The sequence below is a fragment of the Barbus barbus genome (genome assembly GCF_936440315.1).
Source record: "Barbus barbus genome assembly, chromosome: 5".
In the NCBI taxonomy this organism is placed as follows: domain Eukaryota; kingdom Metazoa; phylum Chordata; class Actinopteri; order Cypriniformes; family Cyprinidae; genus Barbus; species Barbus barbus.
Window position 1 is genome coordinate 37930905 of NC_136733.1, and position 26023 is coordinate 37956927.

Sequence of the window (26023 nt, forward strand, 5' to 3'; positions counted from 1 at the left end):
AAAGAACGCGGCTGTCCTCCCCCAGACCTCCTGCACCGCAGGCTCGGCTTCAGATCTCTGCCCCTCTCAAACACACACTAATGACAATAATAGAGCAGGACTGTGGACCTGTCTGTCCAGACCAAGAGTCCTACAGAGAGACATCCAAATATGCATAGACTGATAAAAATAGGTATGCTAACGATTCACAGTAATTGCTAAACAGATCGCACAAGTAAGGTGGGAAAAACAAACAAGGCAAAGGTGGGATGAAGAGAAATTTGGACAATAATTTTATTATGGGCAATAATAACTGATATGATCTGTCTGTCAATCAATCAATCAATAAAAGTATTTTATAAAAACCTCAAGCTGTCCTTAATGCAATGACAAAGTGGTACTAATACATCTACACTTATAAAAATACATGTCCCAAAAAGGGGGTTTTCGGAGTGATGTCAGAAGAACCAGTTTTAGTTCCCTAAAGAACCCTTTTGTAAAACATTTCCTAAAATAATAATTTTTCTTAGCATATTTAACATTTTAATTATATTTTCCACTATAAAAACCTTTTTTGCAATGGAAAGGTTTCAAGGATGTTAAAGGGATAGTTCATCCAAAAATGAAAATTCTGTCATTAATTACTCACCGTCATGTCGTTCCAAACCCGTAAGAACATCTTTGGAACACAAATTAAGATATTTCTTTTGAAATCCGAGAGCTTTCTGACCCTCCATAGACGCAACAGAACTGACACATTCGAGGCCCAGAAAGGTAGTAAGAACATCGTTAAAACAGACATCAGTGCTTCAACCCTAATGTTATGAAGCTACAAGAATACTTTTTATGCGCAAAAAAAAAAAAAAGCTGAAGCTGAACAAAGGTCTTACAGGTTTGGAATGACATGAGGGTGAGTAATTAATGACAGAATTTTCACTTTTGGGTGAACCATCCCTTTAAAAGGTTCTTCATGGAAATATAGATGGCAATTAAAAAAAAACTAATTACATTTCAGGATGTCCACAATGAACAGGCACGCATCTGTCATAGAATGACATGGAATGAAAATGTGTTCTGTTGACGTTAGGGATATAAACAATTAAAAGCAAGAAAAGTAAGTGTTGAGCAGACTGAAATGGAAAAGCTGTCCAAAATTTTATCTAATATTTAGTTAAGGCCACACTTGGCTCTGAGCTTAATCGATTCATTTCCTGCTCCGCTCGGGGTGAACTGGCAAAACATATTCTGGTTACTTAGCTAATTCCCCACAGATACCAGCGAGTACCCTATCGAAGGTGAATCTCAGAGCTAATAAGCGCAGGGGCTCCGAGTCAAATTAAAATGCACATGAATAATACACGTGATACTTGAGACCTTCTCAGAGGAAATAACATTTTAGGCAATATCCACCCGAAGACAGCGAGTGAAGTTTTCATTTGCATTACTCTGCAGCGTGACACCATTTAAAAGCCAATTCCAACATTTTAATTCAATGAAACGACACACATTGGAGATGCTCTCTGCTTGGTCTCTGTTTGTTTTCAGTCTCACACACAATCCATGTCATTTTAAATGTCTGGAAATCTCTTTACTCACTCACCGCTACATGCTCTCACTTCCTTTCCGATCGTGCTTCCTCTCTTCTGCTCCTGCACTCTCATCTATCTCTCCATCTCTCTTTGAGTAAGCGAGTTTCATTGGGGGTGCTTGCCGACTGGAATCACCTCAGGGCGAACACTTTATTATCTGCGGTCAGAGCGTCACTACAAATACCATTCTACACACACAAGTGTCACTTTGCATTTGTCTGCTCTCTGCCTGCATAGGGCCAGCAGGACCAGGCTGCCTGTACACACACACACACCCACACACACACACACACGTGGGAAAACAGACAACACTGATTCCTCTTCCTTCTTATACAGTACATGCTTGTATATGCTTATACATATATAGAAAATGTATATATTTTCTAGTTCTATGTAATGTAAAGTGCATATATATACATGCATATATACATCCCATGATGCTATATATATATATATATATATATATATATATATACACACTGTATAAATATATATTTCCTGTTTTTGTTATTCAGCACAGAACAGCTCTTCTCTGCCCTCCATACCGTGGCGGAGAGCACGAGGTACGAGAGATTATAAAGAAAGATGAATAAGAAATTTTCTGAGCTTGTAGCAGCGAGGGGAAGATAACAACCGCTCCACTCCCAGAGGAGAACCCCACAGACCCCATCCACACGCTCTCCTCCTAACGCCTCCGAGAGCCCCTCTTCATCATCCGCAACAGCGGCGACAGCAGGCAGCGAGCGCTGTCCTCTCCGTGCCTGTGTGGAATGCTAACCGTCAGCAGACACGTCAGGGACATTGTGGGACGAGAACTGGGTGACTTTGTTTTCTCTCACACTTCATGCCACACGGCTCGCCGGCTAATGAAAACAGCACAGACAGAAACAGAGCAAACTGCACTGGAAAAGCTTGTACTGCACTTTTGCATTGTTCTAGTGTTTGTCAAAACCAAAGAAGTTATAATTCAAACAGCTTCAGAAAGAAAAACTCGACAATCCGAAACACGTTTATACTTTATAATTTTCTCACCGCAAAATAAACTCACAATATGAACTCGATGTTTTTGATTTATCTTCCCACTGGATGTCACTTGTCACTTTTGTCAGTGTAAACGGAGATCGTTTCTGAAACGCAGCGGAAACGCCAGTGTAAACGGGGCCTTAGAGTTCAAAAGTATATCTGTAGATCTATAGAGGTCCAAAGAATCATCTTCCACAAAAGTATAAACAATCAGAGAAGTCCTAGTTATCATGCAAACTGGGACCTCTGCAATAAAGTTTCCTTAAGCATTGCAAATTAAGCCAGTCTTTTACTAAATCAATTTATGCATTTGATCAAATATGGGATTTTATAAGCAATAACTTAATCAATAGTTAATTTTGGTACTCTATATAGTTTCTGATGTCATTTGCAAAGCATCATGGGATGCATTTCTTCATTCAAGGCTGTAAAGAGGTTTGAAACTACCATGATTTCAGTTTTCAAATACTATTTCTGCTACAAAATATTTATATATTACAATTCATTCAGATTAAAATGACTGAGGGAAAAAAAAAATTGTAACCAGTGCCACTAAAAAATAATAGTGATAGCAGACCTATTCGTGATTCCATTTGTTTTGCAGGTATTTGTGTTAACATGTTTTATCTATGTGGTGACACCTGGCTCAAGACAATTTCCTTGTAAATCAAACATCTTATGAAGTTCTTTTTTCCCATAGTCCTTCCTGTTCTCATGTCCTTATCCTGCCTGCCAAACCCACAACATGCCCCACTCCTCTCAGGCTCTTCAAATGCTGTTTTGTAGGAGCTCTATGCTCTGTTTCTCTATGCTGAGGTCTGATAGCCACCCACGAAGAAACAAAACATGAAGCGGGCCATTTCACTTTTATAACAGACTCGTCTGACTTGAATGAATCCCTCATGTGCGTTAGAATTTCTGGGGTCACAAGGTCGACAGTGAGGACAAGCCACTGCTCTATCCAAACATCTTCCTGGGAGAACGAAAGGAGAGTCACAGCAATTTGTAACGATAAGTGCCAAATAAAATATCCAGCGGCATGATTTTTTTAAAGGAATATCCATGTTACATACAACGTAAGCCCTATCGACAGCATCAGTGGTATTTTGACAATTTTGACGTACCTCATTTTTGTAAAAACAAACCAAATATGTACAGTAATACACTCAGAAAAGAAGTCTAAGGAGCAAGTGATGTACAACTTGTATTTAATCCAGAATATTCCTTTTTATAATGTTCTTTTTGTGCTGTTAAAAATGTTCTTTGGTTGACAATTAAAAAGAACTGAGGAACAAACACTCCGTCAAATAAAATCTTGGAGAACATCACAAGCTGCTTGATAGAGCTAAAGATAATGAAGAAATAACTCATAATGTGAGCGAGGAAATGAAGAAAAAGAAAAAAAAGGTTCAATTTCGCTCGTCTCTGATAAGATGACCTCTTTTCAACTGCAAGATTCATATCAGGAAAACTTTCAGAAACAATCATTCATGCACACACACATGCTTTCTCACGCACACATACTACAAGATACGCTCACATATGCACAATGTGTGATAGAGACGAATCAGAAAATTAAGCTGAGATTAGGAAGACTAACAAGATCTCAGAGGAACAGATAACAGAAAGAAAGAACTAAGGGTGTACAGTATATATATGGGTGTGTGTGTGTGTGTGTGTGTGCATGTTTATGTGGTTTATGAGGACACAAATTTGTATAAATGACATGGGTATGACAGAGGTATTACAATATGAAGGTGGTTTATGAGGACACTGCCTATGTCCCCGTAATTCAAAAGGCTTAAAAAACATACTAAATGGTGTTTTTTTGAAAATCTAAAAATGCACAAAGTCTCCTGTGAGGGCTAAGTTTAGGTGTAGGGTTGGAGTAGGGCAATAGCACACACAGTTTGTTCAGTATAAAAACCATTACGCCTATGGAGAGTCCCCATAAACCACAAAAACCAACATATGTGTGTGTGTGTTCTGACAGGCCGAGGGAGATTTCACAGTGAGAGTCTGCAGGTAAATAGAAAAAGAGGGCAGCCTGCAGCTAGCCTGGAGCAAGTCTCAACCCTTCTGCTCTCTCATTTAGGAAACAAGGTCTCCACTGCATCGAAATGAATATTAAACACCCTACACACACAAGCACTGGTAAAACCACATTAAGCCATTGACCACTGAGCCATAAATCAGCATGCTAGTAAAAATTTCACTAGATGGCCAAAACACTAAAGGGATTGCATTTGCACAAACAAGATCTATTTTCATTTCCAACACTTGTTTATTTATATCTAAACATGTCTTTGTTTGCTTTTTGACAATGTGTCTGAGAATATTATACCACAGAGACATGTAAGGACGGGAAACAAGAAAACCAATCAAGAACGCAGTGTCTTTCATACTAATGCTTCTGATACTAATTTGCAAGCGAGGCTGTTAGCGCACACACTCTCTTTACCCAGAGGAGAGTGAGTGTGTCAGGCAGGCTATTCTAATTGATGTTAAAGGTCCCAAAGGAGCAACAATGTTAGTTTAGCACATCATGTACTGTCTGTCTTTCTCTCTCTCTCTCACACACACACACACAAACCATGTGAATATGATCTGTCCGTCTTTCTTCACTAATCTCCTCTTTCATAACACATTACATGGCTCCTTTTCAATAAGCGAGACAGATAAATGGATGGAGAGACAGACAGAGAAATGGACAAAATGAGGGAGTTAGACAGACAATGAGAAATATGTGAGACCCTGGAGCACAAAACCAGTCTTAAGTAGCTGGGGTTTATTTGTAGCAATAGCCAAAAATACATTGTATGGGTCAAAATTATAGATTTTTTTTTTATGCCAAAAATCATTAGGATATTAAGTAAAGATCATGTTCCATGAAAATATTTAGTACATTTCTTACCATAAATATCTCAAAACCTCATTTTTGATAAATAATATGCATTGCTAAGAACTTCATTTGGACAACTTTAAAGGTGATTTTCTCGATATTTAGATTTTTTTGCACCGTCAGATTAGAGATTTTCAAATAGTTGCATCTCAGCCAAATGTTGCCCTATCCTAACAAACCATACATCACAGGTAAGCGTATTTATACAGCTTTCAGATGATGTATAAATCTCAATTTCGAAAAATTGACACTTAAGACTGGTTTTGTTGTCCAGGGTCACATATACAAAGACATAAAGAGAGGTAGACAGATGGTGAGAAATATTTATAGAAAAGATAGAGAACAGATATATATAGAGAAATGTAGAGAAATATACATAGAAAATATAGAGGGAGACAGATTGATAGAAGGGGTGTAACGATTCATCGATATGGATCAATACATCGATATGATGTCTGACGATACAATGCTTCGATGCCATGCATAAAATATCGATATCTGCATTATAAATAGGCACCTTTATTTTGGCACTGTCCACACTTTCACATAATGTCCGTATATGCATTACCGCCAACGCGTGCATTCTCGTTGAAACTCACGTATCAGGACTCAATATAAGGACTGCCCGAAAGCACAAGGTGAGCATAAAAGACGCTCGGGATTGTTGGCGGAACAGTAGAGCGCTGTGTGAAGTTTTCTGCGCACACATCTGAAGCGCACGCACACAGACAGCGGTGTCTACACCGCACGAATACTAAATTAAGCTCTCTTCGGCTTTTTGGTGCATGGATGAATAAATACTGACGAAATTACATCAAAATGCGTGTTTTGGCGAATATCCTAGTAAACAGTCGGTTAGGCATATATATATATATATATATATATGTATTAACATAAACAGTTGAGAAAGAAAACATGTATTAGTATATTAAATCCATGCTTTCGTTCTTTAAAGTGAAAGCAAACTAATAATAAATCTAATGCTGTCAAAGAAAAATATAAGCGCTCACTGTTCCTGACTAAACCTTTGTAACATCAAAAATGATTAATCTATATTTAATTTATACAGTGAAGACTAGGCAGTTATTTTACATTTGATTACTACATTTCTGTAGCATACCTGACAATTTCTTTTAGACTGAAAAACCTGAAAAGCACTGTTTATTGAACAGATTTCATCTTTATTTTCTGCTATTGCTTGTAATTTGGTTATATGTAGAAAGGTTTTAGCACTGAGCCCATAGTAGCAGCCATAGTTTCTTGCACAGACTGATTGTTCTGTGTCTTAAGACCTCAATGTATCATCATGAGCCGCAGGGTTTAATTTGGTTTTGTCTGTGTATGACGTGGGTCCCACTGACTGCCATTATATGACTTACAAACTGCAACGGTTTGAGTCAAAAATCTTTGTTGGTGTTCTACTGAAGAAACAAAATCACCTACATCTTGGATGCCCTGGGGGTAAGCAGATTAACATAAAATTTGAATTTTTGGGTGAACTATCCCTTTAATGTTCCAATTGAAGTACAGGATGTGAAAATTTCAGATAAATGTTCATGTTATATATTTTGGTTGCATTTGTGAGTTAATAAAAATGTAGATAGTTGTTTAAAATGAGAATCAATCAATATCGTATCGTGATGAATCATCCAATTTACACCCCTAATAGATAGATAAATAGATATAGATAGAAATATAGACAGGCATAGACATGTAGACAGATAAGACCGATACAGACAGACGGACAGATAGAAAGATTGATAGAGATCAAGACAGAAAAATAGACAAACAGAAGGTCAGTCAGGCAGACAGAGAGTGATCGGAGAGACGGATGAATAAATATGAGACGGAGACATGCAGATATCACAGTGTGTGCGCTCATGTTCTGCGTCTTCTAACCTGTCTCCGGGCCCCAACGGAAGGTCAGTCTCCGAGTGTGATCTCATTTCCTCAGCTGCTCTAGGAGCCCTGGATCCTCACCTCTTCCTCCTCCTCTCCTGCCCTCCCTCCCTCTCTACCTCCTTCCAACCCGTACATACACCTGGGAGGCCCACGCGCCAGCGTAAAGGGCATCTCGCTTATGTCTGCCAAAGCCACGGCAACAGCCGCTAGCATACCAGGCCCCCTTCCCTTCCCCACCCTGCTCTGCCCTCTATGCCAGTGGCACCCAAAGCCCCAGGATGGGCACAGAATGAGTGGAAAGGCGGGTGGGTTCCCAGCAGTGCCCGGAAATGAGCCTCTGGGCGTGTCTGCAGGCTTCTGGCAGGGTAGCAAAGAATACTGCAGGATTGTATACAAATAACACAAAAAAAACTTTTGAATGTAACTGCCTAGTCACTTATTGATATTAATATGAATGCTCATTGCGCATCATGGGCAATGCCTAAAGGGCACCAACTAAAATAAACTAATACACCTCAGAATCATGACACGGAGGAATTGTTAGTTGTCCTTGTAACCATGGTTAAATATCTTGCGCCAAATGTGATTTGTTTTCTGTGTGGTGACCCCTGCTGTACTGGAGGAGCATTGCATTGCATAAACAAAGACATTCTGGCAGGCATCAACATTTCATGACCCTTCCACTACCCTTAGCGGAAGGCTCAGTCCAATTCTGACGTCTTGTCAGTATGATACTGACTTCTGCTTCTCATATGGTTCAAATCTTTCCCATCAGGCCTTCAGAGGTGATAATCTCTCTCTACTGGATTGGATGTTGTGACCCTGCAAATGATGTCACAGTGCCATATGTGCATCTGATTGGCTGCCAATGCCTGCTGTGGCTCAGGGTAGAGGGAGAAGAGTGCTGTGATTGGACCTGAAGCACTCACTCACAGACACCTTAGACAGGTGAGTGTGTAATGGATCGTGTGTAACATTAACAATCTACATGAAGGAAGGAAAAATTAAAATGCAAGAAAACGGCAAAGCAAAAAGAGGAAAAAAATAAACTGAGCAAAAGAGTGAAAATTAGCAAGATTTGAAAGAGTAAAGAAAAACCAAGAGATAAAAATTAAATAGAGCAAAAAAAAAAAAAAAAAAAAAAAAAAAAAAAGAGTGAACAAAAAATAAAAGGGAAAGAGCGTAAGAGAAAAAGAAAACAAAACAAAAAGCAAAAGATGAATGAAGTGATGAAGCAAAACAAAGATGAGAAAACAAAGACTGAATTAAAGAAAGCAAAAGTGAACAAAAGACAGTGAATTAATGTGTAAACAAAAAAAAACTAGAGTGAACAATAGGAAAGAATGAAAAGGGAAAGAGAAAAAATAAATTGAGCAGAAGAATGAAGTACAAAATCATAAGATGAGAGAGTGAATGAAAGAATAAGGGAAAAAAAGAGTGGAAGGGAGATAAAGTGAACAAAGTGAAAGAAAGAAAGAAAGAAAGAAAGAAAGAAAGAAAGAAAGAAAGAAAGAAAGAAAGAAAGAAAGAAAGAACAAAAGAGCAAAGTAATTAAACAGCAGGAAATATACAAAATAAATTGAAAGTGTGAAAAAAGAAAAAACAAAAAAGTGAAAAGCGAAATAAAGAAGAAGAGAAAAAGAAAGAAAGCAGGAACTAATGAAGGAGCAGGGAATATTAAAAAAGAACGCAAAAAAGAGAGTGAAAGAGCAAAAGAAAGTGTGAAGGAAAGAACAAGCTACGAAAGCGAGACAGGCAGAAAAGCACCCAGAATGCATTGCAGAGGTCAGCGTCGGAGTGGCTGTGATGTGTCCGGCCCCTGTGCTCCTGTCCCCAGGGTGCTCAGTGATGAAGGGGGATCTGCCCTCCGCTCAGACTTTCATGTTGCCATCTAAGCTACTGGCAGGGGCTGGACGACAGCTACAAATGTCACCCGAACAGGGAGATTTAATTAGGAACGACAAGCCCTGACGCTCGAGAGTGCCGCCACATACTCTGAGAATTTAGGCATGCTGAAAGCGAGCGGCTGTGATTTATAATTTAACTAATGCCTGGCGTTTCTTTTTCATTTCTTGGCTAGAAGGGGGAAAACTCAAAAGGTTTCCTCACTGAAGCTAATCTAATACGATATTTTTAAGGGCAGGCGGTCAATGGCTTCTTAAAAAGCAAGTCGCTCGCTCTTTCTCTCTCTCTCTCGGTTTCTCGCTACCACCACTTTGCAACTCGACCCTGACTTTCTCTCTCGTTTTTTGAGCTCTCTTTCTGCTCAGACAGGGAAAGAGGTGTGATAATGAAAACAACCTCCTTTCCTATCTCCCGCCTCTCTCTCTCACCCGCTAAGCTCCATGCACTCTGGGGAAATTGATTGTCTGGCGGACCGATCTGAGCACTCGCAGCTGATGCTGGTGCCAGTTAAGTCCCTTTTTTATTGAGGGTACGAGGCATTTTTAATGGGAGTCGCATCAATGAACTGTGCAGGCGCTCTGCATTTGCATGCAGAAGGGGGCTTTTACTTTATAGTTATTTGAATACCCTCCCAAATCCTCTCTCTCTATTCATGCAGGATCTGAGGAGGACAGAAAAGCAGGAACCCGTCCACCTCCATCATCTCCAGACACACTGGCCTCTCTCTCCGTCCAAAGCCTGACACCTGTCTGCAGCTCGAGACCAGACGGTGCGGTCCATACATACTGAAACCTCAGCGCAGACACAGATACTCTAATCAATGACACACACAAAGGTCTTTTACTTATTGCTATGAGCTTGTGCTCTACTGCGGCGATCTCTCAATCAAAAGCAAACAGACGCCAGGAAGAGTGAGTGAGTGAGTGAGTGAGTGTGAGAGACAGAAAGAGAAAGAAACTGTTCTTTTGCTATTGATTTCAGCCTCAGACCCCTACTGACTGCTTCTCAATAAGAAGTCTAGAAAGGAAGCGGCTAAATCCTGCTGAAATTGGAGGGAGGGAATCAATTTAAATCAAGCATAGCGGTCTCCATCTCTTCTCTTCTTTTTTTTTTTTACTTTTCCATGCAGAATCATTGATCTTTGAAACTTCTTTATCCATACCACATTTATACCTCCACTTGGATTGTCCATTCATCCAACCACTCCTTCATCCATTCATTTGCAGCTTTATTCAATCATCAACTCATTCATCCATTCCTTCGCTTTTTCATCCATCCATCTAGAGCTGCAGCTAATGATTATTTTTATTGTCGATTAATCTATCGATTATATTTTTCAATTAATCTATTTATTATTTTCTTATCAGTTGATGAATTATTTAATTAAACTATCAATAAATAATAACAGTAACTTGCTACTGTTATTATTTTTTATTATTATTATAAAATATTAAGATTAATCTGCTATTAATCTTAATATTTTATTCAAACGTTTTCTCAATTAATACTTTACAAAATAAATAACAAAAAAAACAAAAAAAACAAAGAAAAATAATAACAAAAGAGAGAAAAAGAAAGAAATAACAAATAATTAATAAAAATTTAAATGAAAAAGAAAATTACAATAAATAAAAAAAATAATAATAGCATTAAATAATATTAATAAAACATTTATAGAAAAGAAAAAAGAAAGAAAGCAAGAAAGCAAGATTAACAGGGCAGTGATACAATCAATAGAAATGCACATTATGGCTCCATTCACAGTTGCTGCTGTTAGGGACTGAGAGCAGTTGCCTACAGGTGAGAGACTTGAAATGTTTTATTTATTCAGCAGATTAAAACATCTGCTTGAATACATATCTGTATGGATGAACAGCTGAAGTCACAACCACATTCAGGACACTAGAGCGACAGAATCGTCATAACACTGGGAAGTTTTATCACAGTTGACAGACCATTTTTAATAAAGGAGCCCAGTCGAGGCTCGTCCAATCCAACACACAGTTAAACAACTAACAACGACTTTAAATGCTTTGTTAGCGAGTGCAGAGTGCGCGTTTGGCGCGCGCGTCTAAAATGCGGTTGTGAATCCTGACAATGTAAAGGCGTCAGTTCGGCTATATGAGGTTCTGACTGTCGTATAATAATAATAATGCTCAATGAACGCAACTCTATGAAGTGATATTGCCATACTAGCCTTTACCTTCTGCTCTAAAGTCTTGTTTTGTGTTAAACATGGCAGAAAAGCAGTCTTAAGTAGGGAAACCTGCAGGCTCGTGCATTGGGCATGGCTAAAGGTGCGGCGACTCAACGCACTCCATGCTAATCGACGTATTTTAATAATCGATGTAATCGATTACGTCGACGAATCGCTGCAGCCATACATCCATCCCTCTGCTCATTCATTTTTTTAATCCATCCATCATTCTGGCCCTTCATCTATTCATTCATCCATTCCACATATGTATCCGCTCCTTCATCCGACTGCTTATCCATCCATCCATCCATCTGCTCATTTCATGTATGCATTATCCATTTTTTTATCCATCTATCTATTCATCCATTTATTCATTCATTCATCCACTAATTTATCAATTCATCCATTGTCTGCTCCTTATCTATCCATCCATCCAATCATTCAATCTTGCAATCATCCATCCATCCATCCATCCATTCATTCATTCATCCATCCACCCATCAATATGCTTCTTCATCCATCTATCCACTCAATTAATCTATCCACTTATTCAATCATTCATCCATCTTCTCATTAATTCGTTCATTCATTCTTCTGCTTCACGCATTCATCTGTCCATCCATCAATATGCTTATCCATCCATCCATCCGCTTATTAATCTATTCATCCACCAGCCGCTTCTTCATCCATTCTTCCTTCCATCCATCCATTCATCCACCCAGCAATTCATTCATTCATTCTGCTCCATGCATTCATTCATCAATATGCTTCTTCATCCATCTATCCACTCAATTCATCTATCCATCCATCCATCCATCCATACACTCATTTATCAAATTAACCCATCATCTGCTTATCCATCCATCCACTTATTCAATCATCCATCCATCTTCTCATTAATTAAATCATCCATCCATCTTCTCATTAATTAATTAATTCAATCATCCATCCATCTTCTCATTAATTAATTAATTCAATCATCCATCCATCTTCTCATTAATTCAATCATCCATCCATCTTCTCATTAATTAATTAATTAAGCTCCTTCATGCATTCATTCGTCCATTCATCATTATGCTCATCCATCCATCCATACATCCATCCACTTATTTATCTATTCATCCACCATCCATTCTTCATCCTTCCATCCATCCATTCTGCTCCATTTATTCAATCATCCATCCATCCATCCATCCACTTATTCAATCATACATTCATTCATCCAACCTTTTGCTTCTCAATCCGTCCATCCACCTGTCCGTGTATGCAGAAATTCACTCACTCACTCATTTCTATTGCGCCAGTCAAGTTCTTTCACTTCCTGTTCTCAAAGTTCACTCTTTTACAAAACATACACGCATGCATTCTTAAAACCTCACAACAGAAACACCTCCGACAACGGCAGCAGGTGCCCATGGATGTCCTTTCCCAAAAAAGCTGTCCCTTTAACCTTTTCCTCTTTGTCAAGAAGGAGAAACCAGAACAATGCCACACTGATCAGAGAGCAGAAGAGGACAATGCCATCCTATTACCTTTAAGCTCTTCTGAGCTTAGAGCTGAACCTAAGGGATAGTGGTTAGAAGTTCCTCAGCTCATCTACCTGTCCTCACCATAATCAGCTTGTGCGTGTGGAATACTGCCACGCCAACAAAACAGAACCGAAAGCATATGGAATGTTCTAAAAGAAAGACACCCCCCCCCCCCCTCTCTATTCTTCTTTCCTTTCTTCTCTCCTTCTCATTACAGGAAGAGCTCCCTCAGTTTAAGTCTAATCTGAAGCTTAAAGCAGAGCCCTGGGATCTTCAGTCGGAAAAAAAAAACAACAAAACAAATAACAGACAGTAGGCTGTGCTTTACTTTCTTTAATCTCAGAGCCTGCCAGAACAAGATTTGTCAGTCTGTAAAATTCCTACAAACCCTTAACAAACATGGACGTACACATGAAAATGTACACAAACATACAAAGTGGCGACCAGAGGACCTGTTCTACACTGGTTACTCGTGCATATGTGTGAAACCGACTTATGGAAAATGAGCAGATTTGTTTCAGCATGTGTTTATTTGCATACAGGTAGGTCAGTAAGGACACACACCACTGCAAATGTTTAGCTAACCTTGAGCAAGAAGCCTTGAAGCCGTGGCAGGGAACCTCAGCAGTAAAGTTTTTAATTCTTGCTGATTCAATATTATTGAACAATGAAGACAAACACACTACAAATGATCCATATATGGCCAACAAGACTTTCCATAGCTATTCCACACAGAGTTGCACATAGGCAGAGCAGGTTAAAGTACAGTAGAGAAGGGCTTTTCTAGATATAAGTGGGTAGTAAATAGAATGTGAAGTGACATACTTCCAAGTATGGTGACCCATACTCAGAATTCGTGCTCTGCATTTAACCCATCCAACATGCACACACACACAGCAGTGAACACACACACACCGTGAACACACACCCGGAGCAGTGGGCAGCCATTTATGCTGCGGCGCCCGGGGAGCAGTTGGGGGTTCGGTGTCTTGCTCAAGGGCACCTCAGTCGTGGTATTGAGGGTGGAGAGAGCGCTGGACATTCACTCCCCCCACCTACAATCCCTGCCAGCCCGAGACTCGAACCCGCAACCTTTGGATTACGAGTCCAACTCTCTAACCATTAGGCCACGACTTCCCCTGGAAGGTCATTTGATAATTCATATTTTATTGATTTATTATTGTTTGTAAAATATGTTATTAACGCTGTCAAAGTTAACAAGTGCAGTTAAGATATTGGTATTCATTTATTTACATTCAACAAATTTGACAAGACTACTATTCAATTTCAGTTTTCTAAAAAAAAGGTCAAATAATTGTTAATATTTTATTCTATTAAGGGTAAAAGCAACAGTTTGAGAGTAAAAAACAAACAATAATCGGCATTTAAAAATGTTATATTTTACAGATAATATCTGAACAATTTACTTTAGTACAATGAGAATATAAAAGTCAATTCTTCAATTATTCAAGGGGACGATTGTGTTTCTGGATCCTTGGCATCAAAAAGCCCAGCAGCAGAGTACACTACAGTAGAGTGGAGTATAGGAGAGGAGAACAGACTCAAGCATAAGGACAAAAGCCAGCAGCACTCCAATCAAGGCTGCGAAAAGCAAGATGTTAACTATTTGTCTAAACAATGCCACTGTGAGTGGAGTGAAGCTTCTTGGGACATGAAATTAATGTGATGTGAACATTTCAAGGGTCATGAATGTGCTTCATCACGCTGACATAAAAAAGCTACACAGTCAGATTTAATTATTCAGTCTGAGTGTTCGGTCCCATCAGAAGGAAGTAAATCTAATATGCTGTGCCAGCAATCAGCAAGACAAACCAGTTTGCTGTCGACCGTTTGTATTTGTCATTTATGATTAAATTAATCTAAAACCAGAAATAAACAAGAAATCTCAACTCTGCTCACATTTGCGGTTGATGTGTTGCGTTGGCTCAAGACTCTTGCTGCTGCTGCAGATGGCTGTGGCGTGCTGGGGTGCAGGGTTCTGCCTCCTCTGCAGACAGGCCAGCATGACTGCGCAGACGCAGGTATGATTCTACAGACACTGGTTTGCCGAGGCCGACCTGCAAAATGAAGAAAAATGCAATTTTTTTAGTGATGTAGTCAGAATAAGCAAGACGTGCAGGAATTATCCCGATTTAGATGGAAAAATATTATTATAAAAAGTCATTTGGGAACTGAATGTTTATAAAATGTTTAATGTTTTATTATAAGTGAAAAAAGTGAAAGTGACATGACATGTGGCCAAGTATGGTGACCCATACTCGGAATTCGTGCTCTGCATTTAACCCATCCAAAGTGCACACACACAGCAGTGAACACACACACACCGTGAACACACACCCGGAGCAGTGTGTAATTAATAATTTAAGTAGAAATAAAAATAAAAACCAAAATAAAATCTTAAACTATGTAAATATTAAAAGCATTAATAAATTGTATTTTTTTATTTTAGTTTAGTTTTTTAAATGATAAATAAAATAAGTGTAAATAAAAGTATCAATAAAACTATAAATATTTATTTAAAAAAAAATAACAAAATAAAGTTTAAACGATAAAGGTACACTAAAAAATGCTGGGTTAAATACAAGCCAGTGCTGGGTAAATATCGGACAGAACACATGCTGGGATGTTTTCAACCAACAGTTGGGTTAAACCTTTGACCACTGGGTCAAAACAAACCAATCACTGAGTTCGTCCATATTTTACCCAGTGCTGGGTTGCATTTAACCAACCTTTTTTAGAGTGTATTTAAAAGTTTCTTTGTCTGTATTGCTTTGTTTGCTTAATAAATAAATAAATAAATAAATAAAGTATCAATAAAATTATACATTTATATTTTAACAGCATAAAAATTGAAAGATAAATTAATAAAATTATTATAAATCATATTTTTAAATTACAAATAAAAAATAGTGTAAAAACGTGTAAATAATAAAAAAAGTGTAAATAAAAGTATTAATAAAATTACAGCTGTTTAAAAGCATAAATAAAATAAAAAATAAAAGTTTAAATATTAGAACTATCAATAACTTTATAATAATAAAAAAACATATATATTTTAAATATTCAAAGTATTAATAAAACAAGTATGTGTAGAAATATATTAATAGTGTAAACTAAAATAAAACTAAACTAAAATACGAAAAGGATCAGGAAATGCCAGATTCAAACTCGCATGTGTCAGAGGACAAGCTCTAACCACTAGGCCACGGCTCCAATGTGTAGATGTATTTTTTTATTCAGTTCTTCAACTCACACCTGTGAAGCACAGAAGGAGGACACACACACAGAGAAGTATGTGAGGTGGAGGTTTAATGCTGCTCCAGCTGCCTCTCGGCTCTGTGGGCTGAATTACAAACACACACCTGCTGCATCACATGGGAATACAGCAGCCCCGTCCTTCCTGGCCATCCCACAGCACCCATCCATCAACAGCCTATCACTTCTCTCGGTCACAAGAGGAATAAAGCACCCATCACTGCTCACAACACACACAGAAAGAACAAAACCCTGCGCTGACCTGCTGAAACACTTCTGAGATGATGCGGATGTCAAAAGAGAGAAAGAGAGTCCTGTCTGCAGTTCAGATGGCGACAGTCATGGTGTTTTCCAGGAGTTTCTGCTTGGAGTGTAAATGTCCATATTGTGTGTGGGTGTATGTGTAACATGCTGATGAGTCGGGTGGGGGGCAAATGCCAGGCGCACATCAGGGCCAGTGACGGGTGTAATCAATCTCCCCCTGGGCCATAAATCTCTGGCTGCATTCCTGCTCTGCCTCCCTCCATCTTCAGCTCTTTCGCTCCAGAGGAAGAGGAGAAAACGGGGCGCGCTGCCAGACAGTCGACGCAGGAAACAGCAGTTCTGTTGGAGAATGCGTTATAGGACCATCTGACTATGTTTTAGGCAGCACTGCCGCCCACCAGCAGACTCTCAGACTAGCAAAGACAGTCTAATGGGAAGTTAAAGGAACAATCCTGCTGGAGTAACTTTAGGGGAAGTGCCTTGTTCAAGGGCACAATGGAGGCTTCGAACTTGCAACCTTTTGGGTACAAGCCCAGATTGAATAAGATCAAATGTGCAAACATATCGTACTTTGTTTTACAGCACATCTGATTGTCAATCATTAAGCATTTACAATGATTTCCTAAACTTAATATAGACATCAAGGTTAATTTTCACCTCTGTTTATGATATATGGAATATTACGGCTAAGGTTGTGTTTTCTCCTACATGACGCCACTTACTGTTGCCCAGGAAATGAAACTAAACCAAAATAAAATAATCACAAATACACAAAAAACTAAATGAAAACAAGCCTATTATTACCTAAAGAAAAAAAAAACAATGGCGAAACTGAAACTAAATAAAAAAAATGGTTTCAGTACTCCAAAAATAACTAAAAAAAGGTGACAATTTTCGGTTTAGTTTTTCAAAAACATGCTATATTACAAAACGTGAAAACTTTATGGAGGTTAGATAGCAAAGATTTTAATTGAAACCCATTTAGTGCATTAACTTAGGCAGCCCTAAAATTCTAAAACCAAAATAAAAACCAAACAAACTGAATCTAGAAAATTATTAAAGAAAAAACTACACTAAAACCATCAGTGACTGAGAGAAAACGAAGTAAAATAAAGACCGATACAATGGAAATGAAATAGAAATTTAAGAACAAACCATAATAACCTTGGTGAAATGCTTAACATGGTTTGCCTAAGTGCGTAGGACATGTTCCTGGATCAATATCCTTGTTGTTCTGGAACAGCATTCGTATCAACCAATCAGGTTTTAGGATTAGGCTTATAGCTGGGGTTAAGGGCTTGAACAGCATTCTTACCCTGATTGGTTAGGGTTCTGGGTTCAACTAGGGCTATATTTTACAGCCATGTTATCCAGCACCAACAAAAGATCTAGGAACATGTACTACTCGGCTAAATCAAATCATGCCAGAGGGCATCTGTGTAAATCTTCAGGTAGCGACGTGATTAAACTGAAGCAGAAACATCTTGAAGCTCAGCAAGAACGTCTGACAACCCTTTACCACCCATCCGGTCAGACTTTCAGAGGGAACAAATCCTGAAACTGCGAACAACAACCGAAAACACGCAATCCAAACGTCTGCTGAATCGCTCCGTTTTATTGACATGTGAAATCTGTGTTATTTAAAGATCGCAGCTCATCGGTAAACATCTCTGTCTCGCTCTCCTCAATGGCTTTCTGTCACAGCGGGGAAATGGATTAGCCCTTCCTAAGACTCTGTTTCCAAAAATCTGCATGTGAATGCAAGCAGAGAATGAGAGCGAGATTGACAAGCGGCTCAGGTCTGTCTGTCTGTAAATATTTATTTATAGCAAACAGGCATGCACTTTGAAATTGTGCAGCCACATCAACTAACATGTGCTTATCAATGCATTTGAATAAATCAACTGAAAAACCAATAAAATCTCCACCACTATACATGTAATCCTCATCGCTGTCTGCCTTCAGTCAAAAGCAGCACAAGCTCAGCACGATGAACAGCAAACGCAGGAAGATTTCCGCAATTGCACTAGTGTGTGCTTCCTGAGATATGAGCCACATTACTGTACATATTTGCAAATTCTTGAATCTTGAATTGGCTTTATAAGCCATTCATAGGGAATGGACCTCATGCAAACAGTGCGACTGAACTCTTGCACCACTACAAGAAACTTGCGTGCTTGCATGGCTAAAACCATGACAGCATGGATTTAGTTTGATGTTATTTAGCATATGATTTTCATGTTAAGCCTTATAGCCACACCGACTTCATAGACATCCCTCCTGAACATCCTGGAGTTAAGTCCCTTGGTTAGGGTAAGGGCGTAGGTTGCCAAATGTGTGTTCAGAGAATTCAGACCTACTAACACAGAGCAGACGGGTTCAGTGCAACATGATTTAAAAACTAAATACATCTCTATGAACAACATTACAATTAACACAGTGAAATTTGTTTCAAATGCTGTTAAAAAGATTTTATTTAGCACTAAAATCACATGTAGAAATACACATATATTTCAGTTCTAATTGATCACGTTAGGGCAATAACCCATAAAAGGCCTGTATTCAAATTCAACACTACTCAGTCTAAACTTTAATCATCTTTAAGATCACTTTGGTAACACTTTACTTAAAGCCTTTAGGTATAATGCATTATAAAAGGACTACTATTTATTATTTTTTATTGCCAAACAACAATTATTTGAAATTTCTTGGTGAGCTCAAACACAAACACCTTTACATACATACATAAATTATTCCAAGCATTATAAGGAATGAAATACAGATGCATTAATAATTAAAGGGTATAATGCATTATTATTGATTATTGTGCGCTGTAATACATTATATCTTATCGTAAACAATTATAACTTCAATTCATTGTTACACTATGCATTTTAAATTCAAAGTGTTATAATGTATCAACTGTGGTTACAATTATTTATGAGATTGTACAATGCATTATAAGGTGCATTACAAGGCATAATTAATGCATTAAAACTACTTTTATAATGCGTCATACATAAAAGCTGTTACCATTACTTTTAACAGTGTTAAATTATTTTTATTGTACAAATCTGTAAACATGAGGTTTAAATCATTGAGCTTAACTTTTAAGTGAGTGTAAAGGTAATCTAAATGAAAAAATTGGATAAATGAGCATACGCAATTAAAATATCCTATCAGAATATTATAATAAAATTCAGCACTGTGTCTAAACTTTAAATTAAAACCCTAAAAACGACTAAAAGTTCATTTAGGCTTGTATAGTATGTAAAATGGATATTAATTTTAAGACCTTAACCTTTAACTGTACATTGGATGGAGCCAAAGGTAATATAAAAATTAGGTGAATGAGCAAAAATATCCTATAAAATATAACTGAAATGACTGAATGGTAACTGAATGATAATGGTAACTGATAACTGAAATGGTACCGATATAGTGGGCATTGCTAGATTCACATTGCACTCGCTGGCAGTTTTTCATGTTGGGCTGACATCTTGTTTTACACAACTGCAAGTCTGCAGTGTTCTGACTGACTGAGAATGGGTGGCTCCATGCAGCAGTTTTTCTTTCAGTGTGAACTGACAAACTACAATACAAATTTTTAGGACAAAGACACTCTGAAATCTCCGACTGAGACGTGCAGCTTAAGTCAAAGTACCCTGCGCATAAATCAGCTTCTGTAATGAAAGTGCTTTTGAACCTGAAACAATATACGGTTTCAGGTAGACACGCACTTAGTTTGTCTGATGCATGCCGAGATCTCTGGCGAGCGAATTAACCTCGCGCTGGCCTGAGCCCCCTGAATTCTCTGAAGTGCACTTCTGTGGGAGAGCCGAACAGATCGATAGGCTGGAAAGTGAGGGGAAGGTGAGAACGAAAAGAGGTGTTAGTGAGGATAAAAGAACCGAAGACAAAAAGCATGATGGCTAAAACTTGATTTCCTGTCTATAAAATCCTCCATTATGACAGACTCGGCCTATAGGGAATGTAAGTACAGTGATGCAAAGGAGGGAGAAAGGAAAAATGGTTTGCATTTATCTGCGAAAGACAAGGGGACGGAGAGGAGGGGGACTTCTCTTCCTAATTGAATGGTGACCTGCCAGCTCCGTGTGAGTGTGTGTGAGAGAGCCCGAGAGCCCCATGCAGTGCTTTTAACAGGCCTGTGCGTCTCCCCTCTTAATAAGCCCAAACAAGTTAATCCAATCGACACACCCAGACCCTTTTCTTCGGCTTTAACAAGCAGCCACTACAGTTCCCCATAATCCCTCACACACACCGCAACGCTGAATGGAAAGCAATGAAAGAGCCCATTAGAGGGACAGACAGAGTCCCCGACCCCTTAACTTCACTACACAGCGCACACACACAATCTTAGACACTCAACACTATTATATAAAAACCACACACACTCATGCACGCACGAACATGCTGAGTAGAAACAAAATCTGAATAACACACACACAAATAATGCAACAGGACAAGGACAAACGAGGATGCAAAACACACAGACAAGCAAACAATCCTTCAGAGAGGACAGACACACACTCTGGGACATAAATCCAACGATTGTTAACAAGACACACACACACCAGAGACCCGGCGCTTCCTAACGACACATGAATGCAGGAGAGGACGTAAAGCCCATGGAGCGCAAACAGTCCTGCTGACAACAAACAAACAATATACGCACGCGTTTCCACTATACATACAGTTTCAATAGCTAACAATATATTCGCACACAATATCCACATCTGCTAAAGGGCCGCCTCTATTCCCGGGTCAGACACGGGTCAGCCATTGTTGCAAGCATAAGCAGATGGAAGATGGTTTATTTTGCAGCACGAAGAATGAACATAAACATATTGCAGCGGTAGATTCTCCGAGCCAAAGCGCGGCCTGTGAGCAGGAGTCGGATGATAATACGATGAAGTCTATCTCTGTCACACCACGCCAAACCGCACGCCTGTTATCTCCAATCACGCTACAGTAGCCCACATTAACGCTGTCACGACGATGGCTGAAGCACCAGCTAATTGACCGCTGAGACCAAATGCTGAATGAATAAGCTGTGCGTGTGAGATCGCGTGGAAGAACTTCCTGTCTAAAGCAGTGAAAGAGCAGTTAGTGCTGATGCATTCACAGAATACACCCAGGGATATTTTATAACTATCAAAATGGCATTTGGACATTTTCACAATATGCAATATGGCAAAAAACGTTACTTAGGAAACAATGTCAGACTTTTTTTTACTTTTTTTGGTTGAAGTTTTGTTTGGCATAGGGCTGGGCGATAAAACGATAACGATATGTATCGCGATAGACACGTGAACGATATCAATAAAAAATGTGTTCGATAAAACGTTCGATATTTTTTATTCTTCGTCGGAAGAAAACAAAGGCTGCGAAGCAAGTTTGGTTGCATTAACAAAGGCACTCGCTCTCTGGTAACCTAGCAACGTAGGGAGTGACAGGCTAACAGCCAATCATGTAACAGTATCATGTTTGGTTGCGCCATATCGTTGTCTCGTGTCTCAGTGCGCACGCGCAAAAAAAAAAAAAAAAAGTGCGCACGCGCGGCTGAGAGTGCACGTCTGCAGCCAGACCCTATTGGCTGGTCTGCTGGATTCCTCTTCATAAGCAGAAAATGAGTGCCGCAGCGAGCGAGGAAATTGTAAATAAAAGAGAAAGTCAGCTCCCAGTATGGCAGTTTTTGGATATTATAAGTCTGACCGTAGTCAGACCAAATGTCGTCTGCAAATTATGCAAGACCATCGTCCCCGCCAAGACTGGTAATACCACGAACTTGATTTACCACCTTAAAAAAAATATCAATAATTATCGATATCGACCGATATGAAACACTGATATCGTGATACAGTTTTCAGCCATATCGCCCAGCCCTAGTTTGGCATCAAACTACAAACAAATTTGATTTAAATAAATGTGCACAGTACAAGTAGGAATGCACTAATATTAAAATCCTGTCTGAAGCCAATAAATTAATAATTATTTTCATAATAGCCACATAACTGATAAAAGACTGATAGTAAAAATCTTTGCTTCTTTGTCTGAATAAAAACTAAATTATTATGTTTTTTAAATCAACCATTTTAAATGCTACAAGTGAAGTTTGGCATCACAAGATTATAATGTACAGTTAAATCTGATATTAACCAAAAATAAAATAAATAAAAATCAATAAATATATATGCAAGCTTCAGCAATGTGCAGGCCTTATTTTCTTCTTACAAAGCATTTAAATACAACCAAAAGACAGATCGCACAGCCCAAGTGTAGAGAGGTCACACATCTAAATAAAGACACATAAGAGAAATTGATTGTCCGTTAAACAGTAACAATCCACAGAAAAGAGCAGCTAAACTAAAAAAAGCACAGTGCTGGCCATCACACATCTGAACTCATTCACATAACACAAGGACCCCGTTTAGGATTAACACAAAATAAAAACAATGGCCTATTATATGCACAGCACCCCCACCCCCCGAAGGCATTCATTTGTTAGTGTGAATATTCAAGTGTCTTCTCTTGCCGTATTTTGTTCATTGTTTGTGCTGTTTGATCACAGCCTGAGGGGCTGAAGTCTGAAAGATGAGCCGTTGTCGGACGAGGGAGTGAGAAAAGACATACGTAAATCAAACGCACTGACGTTTAGTTATGATGAATAAAAACCTAACGCACTATCAATAATTCAAATCCATAGAAAATAACTGAAGCTAAAAAGCTATGTACCATATCAGTGTACTCTGAGGACACTCGACATCATCCCAGAATGCACTTGCAGGCATGCTGACCTCAATTCCAATTACATTACAACTGAGTGAAGAACAATCAATTGCTGGGAAAAATACATTTTGCAAGCACAAAAAAAGTATACAATTGTACTAGAAATTCGTTGTTTTTGTTGATATAAAACAATAAAACAAACTATTGCCGGAACTACCTGCGACGGAAGGAATCTGCTGGAACTTTGAAAATGATGCTGGACCCCTCAAAGTCCAGACCTCAACCCCATCGAGCAATTTTGGGGCAACATGGAAAATAAACTGAACAGATCTATTGTATATTCAAAGGAAAGCCTTTGTTTAGAGTTGCAGAATGCATGAGATAACTTTAGTGTTGAAGGAAATATATTGACACTATGCCAGAGAGAAGTGCTGCTGCAAATATGACGTGTCAAATATGAATTATTTGGTATATTGTTGAGCTCAGAACAACCATCTGCATGTTTCATGAACATTTTGAAATGTAATCATGTTTTGGTGGCAAAAAAAGGTCAATATTTTCAGATCTGTTTTAATAATTTTGGCCACCACTGTATATCTCCCATCGAGATAATTAATAAGAAAAATTATTTATTTTGCTAAGACACAATGTAGTTATGACCCAACCACTTTTTCATTTACTCTCACTGAGCCTTCTAGGTGCAGGGATGTGCACACTCAAATATCTATGCTTTATCAGACATCGTTTCCTCTGAGATGATCATTTTCCTGTCCAATAATCAGAGAGAACGTGAGAGAGAGCGAATAATGGCCCTGTCCTTCCCCAGTGGCAGGAAATATCCGGCACCTTCCATATCGCACAGCCGTCCTGATAAAGACCCGCGTTATCATTCCCCTTCAGAGAGACATGAGGTACTGAAGGTGAGGTATGTGTGTAATTCCGGTGCGCGTGAAGGTGGCCACTAAGAAAGGAAATGTGTGTGAAATGGCAATGTTTTGATAAGTCTCAGATATACATATAGGAGCCTTCAAGGAAAGGTATCCCATTCTGTGCTGCTGAGACAAAGCTGCTTTGCAAAATGACATACAAAGCAGGTCGCTTCCAAACACACACACACACCGACTCTACCTTACACACTCAGCCATGTGACTCTCAAACTAACGTGAATTCTCCTTTGCTAGTCTTGAAAAGCGTTCTAAATCGCCGCTGACAGCTTGACGATCATGAGGTCAAGTGAGGCTTGGGAGATTCATCCGAGACAGAGTTTCTGATCCGATGAGGCGGAGGAACTCTGCTTATTCAAGAACACTGTTTATCCTGAGGATGATATCATAAAATCCTAGCACAAAACAAACACCAGGCCTGAAATCTCTCACGCAGGCACTCCAGAATAGGTGCAGTCATGCAAAACCCTGCTTATGATGAGACGTGCCCTCTGACCTTCCCTCTCTCCCCGCATGGCACACACACACACACACACACACACACGCATGCACGCGCACACACACGTCCCTAAGCAGAGTTCAGCATCTTAAATTACTGCCTGCCCTTTCCCTCTGTGTGCTGCCCTCCTCTCCTGACCCCTCCGCTTCGCTGACGGGGAACTGTTCATAATTAAATGTTAATCTAAAAAAAAACCCTTTCCTTCTTCCTATCTCTCGCTTTCTCTCCCCCACATTTTTAGGAAGAGATCTAGTTAGAGATTGCATTAGCATGAAAAAGCAGGCTGGTAATTGTCTTCACCCAGCGGAGTGATCTGTAGCTCGGTGAGCGGAGAAATATGAGGATTAGTTAAAAAATAAAAAGGCAGCAGCAGCTCTATCTTTGCTCCGAGCGCAGATGCTGCCCACAGCCACAGAGTCTCCGATTAAATTACACTGTGAAGAGGATGTGGCCATTGACTTAAAAAATTAAATAAAATAGACCAGCGTGGGACTAAAGCTCAACCTCCGTTTTTAACTGCCGAGTGAATCCACAAACTCTTCATCTCGCTGAACTATTAATATGCATTTCTGCTGAAAATGAGGGAAGGGATTGGGTTGGCGGTTAAATGTGGTTTCGAGATATGGCACGGTGTATTTAAGGGGTTAGATATCCCAAAATCATGCCTGTAGGCCCTACTGCCCTCCTTTAATCCCGGGTGTCACATTTGAGCTTCTCTGCTCGCCGGATTCACGCTTCAAACACGCATATACCCAGAGGGGAAATAATAGCACTCAGAGGTTGCTCTTTTAGAGCTCAGGAGACTTCAAGTTCTCAGTTGTTTTGTTCAAAGAAATAGTTCATCCAAAAATGAAAATCATGCCCTCCAGCGGAGCTCACAAATCTCATTTGCGCATGCGCATATTTCAGACTTAAGAGCATTAAGACTGTTGCTGCAAGTTTGATGTGAATGATAACAAAAGTCATGCGTATTGAGACAGACCATGTCTAAATATGCAGAACTGCAAATGAGATTTGAGCACTTTTATGTCATTTTTTGGACCACAAATTCTTCAAAATGTCTCCTTTTGTATTCTTTAAACGGGTATTTGATTTTCATTTTTGTGTGAACTATTCCTTTGTCTCAGAAGTTTCTCTTAAAACACAAATGAGACAATTATTAACATACAATAGAAGAGCGCTTTAAAAATCAATATAGAGAAAATAACCTAGATCAGCACTTTTCATAATGAGTCACAATTGGATGCTTGCTTAGTGAGTACAC

At 39.0% G+C, this 26023-nt stretch overlaps 1 protein-coding gene across 1 annotated transcript in view; it reads right to left on the minus strand.

Annotated features, from left to right (window-relative positions):
• LOC306869975 (protein FAM222A-like) overlaps positions 1–26023 on the minus strand; it is a 62206-nt gene that overhangs the window by 11118 nt on the left and 25065 nt on the right. Inside the window, exon 2 of the mRNA XM_079416966.1 lies at positions 14947–15104. Within this exon, the coding sequence (XP_079273092.1) occupies positions 14947–15052 (106 nt within the window). The 5' untranslated portion in view covers positions 15053–15104. The remainder of the gene's footprint in view (positions 1–14946; positions 15105–26023) is intronic.